This window comes from Frankliniella occidentalis, unplaced genomic scaffold (genome assembly GCF_000697945.3).
Source record: "Frankliniella occidentalis isolate FOCC.00 unplaced genomic scaffold, Focc_3.1 Scaffold4, whole genome shotgun sequence".
Lineage (NCBI taxonomy): Eukaryota > Metazoa > Arthropoda > Insecta > Thysanoptera > Thripidae > Frankliniella > Frankliniella occidentalis.
This window is the reverse complement of record NW_026267134.1, coordinates 1,810,245-1,811,732: the sequence shown is the minus strand read 5'-3', so window position 1 is coordinate 1,811,732 and position 1,488 is coordinate 1,810,245. Positions and strand designations below refer to the sequence as shown.

The 1,488-nt window shown below is 54.3% G+C and overlaps 1 protein-coding gene across 2 annotated transcripts in view; it reads left to right on the top strand.

The window, feature by feature from the left end:
- LOC127749609 (TOG array regulator of axonemal microtubules protein 2-like) overlaps positions 1-1,488 on the top strand; it is a 24,275-nt gene that overhangs the window by 12,162 nt on the left and 10,625 nt on the right. Inside the window, exons 4-8 of one of the 2 annotated variants that reach the window (XM_052268403.1) lie at positions 104-202; positions 311-516; positions 586-786; positions 897-1,089; positions 1,171-1,319. In XM_052268403.1, the coding sequence (XP_052124363.1) occupies positions 359-516; positions 586-786; positions 897-1,089; positions 1,171-1,319 (701 nt within the window). In that variant the 5' untranslated portion in view covers positions 104-202; positions 311-358. The remainder of the gene's footprint in view (positions 1-103; positions 203-310; positions 517-585; positions 787-896; positions 1,090-1,170; positions 1,320-1,488) is intronic. The other variant, XM_052268408.1, reaches the window with a different exon arrangement.

Genomic DNA, 1,488 nt, shown 5'->3' with positions numbered 1-1,488 from the left:
CCCTCCCGTCCTCTCCCCCCTAGCCTCGCGCGAGGCCGCCCGAGTGCCGGGCCAGGCCAAAAGCGCGCGCGTTTTCAATCAATGCGGTGCACGCTGTTCGCAGGCCCGGCAGGGGCAGGCCGACTTGGCCGACCCCGCGGGGCGCGCCCTCGCCCTCAGCAACGGCTTCCCCGCCGACACGACCATCTCCGACTTCACGGAGGTAAGGCCCGAAGGACGTGTTCCCGTCTGACCCGGCGGCCACTACTTGTAGGGGTGACGAAATGACGTATAACCACTCACTCGTGCGCGGGAACTAACGTGTTTGCAGAGTGTCGACGGCGCGGGCGAGGACGGCGTCGACGGCGAGAGCCACCCCATGGGCTCGGGGCGGGCTCCGGACGCGTCTCCGCCGTGCGTGGCGAGTGCACAGCCCGGCGTGGTGCGGAGGGTCGACATCTCGCCACCCCCAAAGCAGCAGTCGGCCGCCACGCGAAGCAGAGCGCCGGCGAGGCCGGGCAGGGGCGTCAGAGTTCCGTGAGTTCCGTATGGCTGGTGAGAACGGGGAGCCGATAGAAGTGAGGACTAACTCCCTACTCCCGACAGGCTGAGGAGACCTCGGGCCACCACACCAGGGAGTCTGGCGTCTAGTGGCGGGTCCGCTAGCCTTGTGGGTTTGGCCAACGGCAGCCTGAGCTCTTCGCTGGGGAATTCAACAGCGTCCCTGTTTGCCGACACGCTGCCTGGCTTTGAAAATCCACGCGAGGCTTTGAACAGAGGCTTGCAGCAGTTAGAGTCGACTGAATGGTAAGCTCGGCTGTTAAAGGAAGCAGTCGTGAAGCGTTCGTTAGTTCCCACAGCACCTTACTCGTGATCAGCATCTGTCTTATCTCACTGCTCTGGCTTGCCCCCTACAGGGAGGTGACCATGCAAGCACTGCAGACAGTGGTGCGCCTTGTACGGCACCACCCTGCTCTAGTACAAGGTCAGCTTCACACATGCAGTGAGTCTCTTGCAAAACAGGTGAAGAATTTGAGATCGCAAGTGGCAAGGGCTGCATGTCAGGCATCCAGCCATTTGTTCTGTATCTTGAAACGAGGAATGGATGCGGTAAATAAAAAAATTGATACAGATATGAAGATATACTTAAAAAAACCTTGCACATAATATAACTTTTATTTTATTGAACAGGAGGCAGAAGATTTGTCTACTGCATTATTCAGTCGTACTGCGGACACAAACAAATTCCTAAGAGCAGATGCAAATACAGCTTTGGATACAATGACAGATAATATAACACCATCCAAAGCAGTGTCGGCAATTGTACACAAAGGTTGCAGGTATGTGTCTTTATCATAACAAGGTAAAGCAGGTTACAGAACAACTAGAAAAAAATCCAGTAACAAACAAAAAGAAACCTCCCATATTGTTTAGCTAGTTATTTAACTTTAACTCAATAATGTGAATGGGAACTACTGAGAGCACTTTTAAGTTTTTCAATATACTACA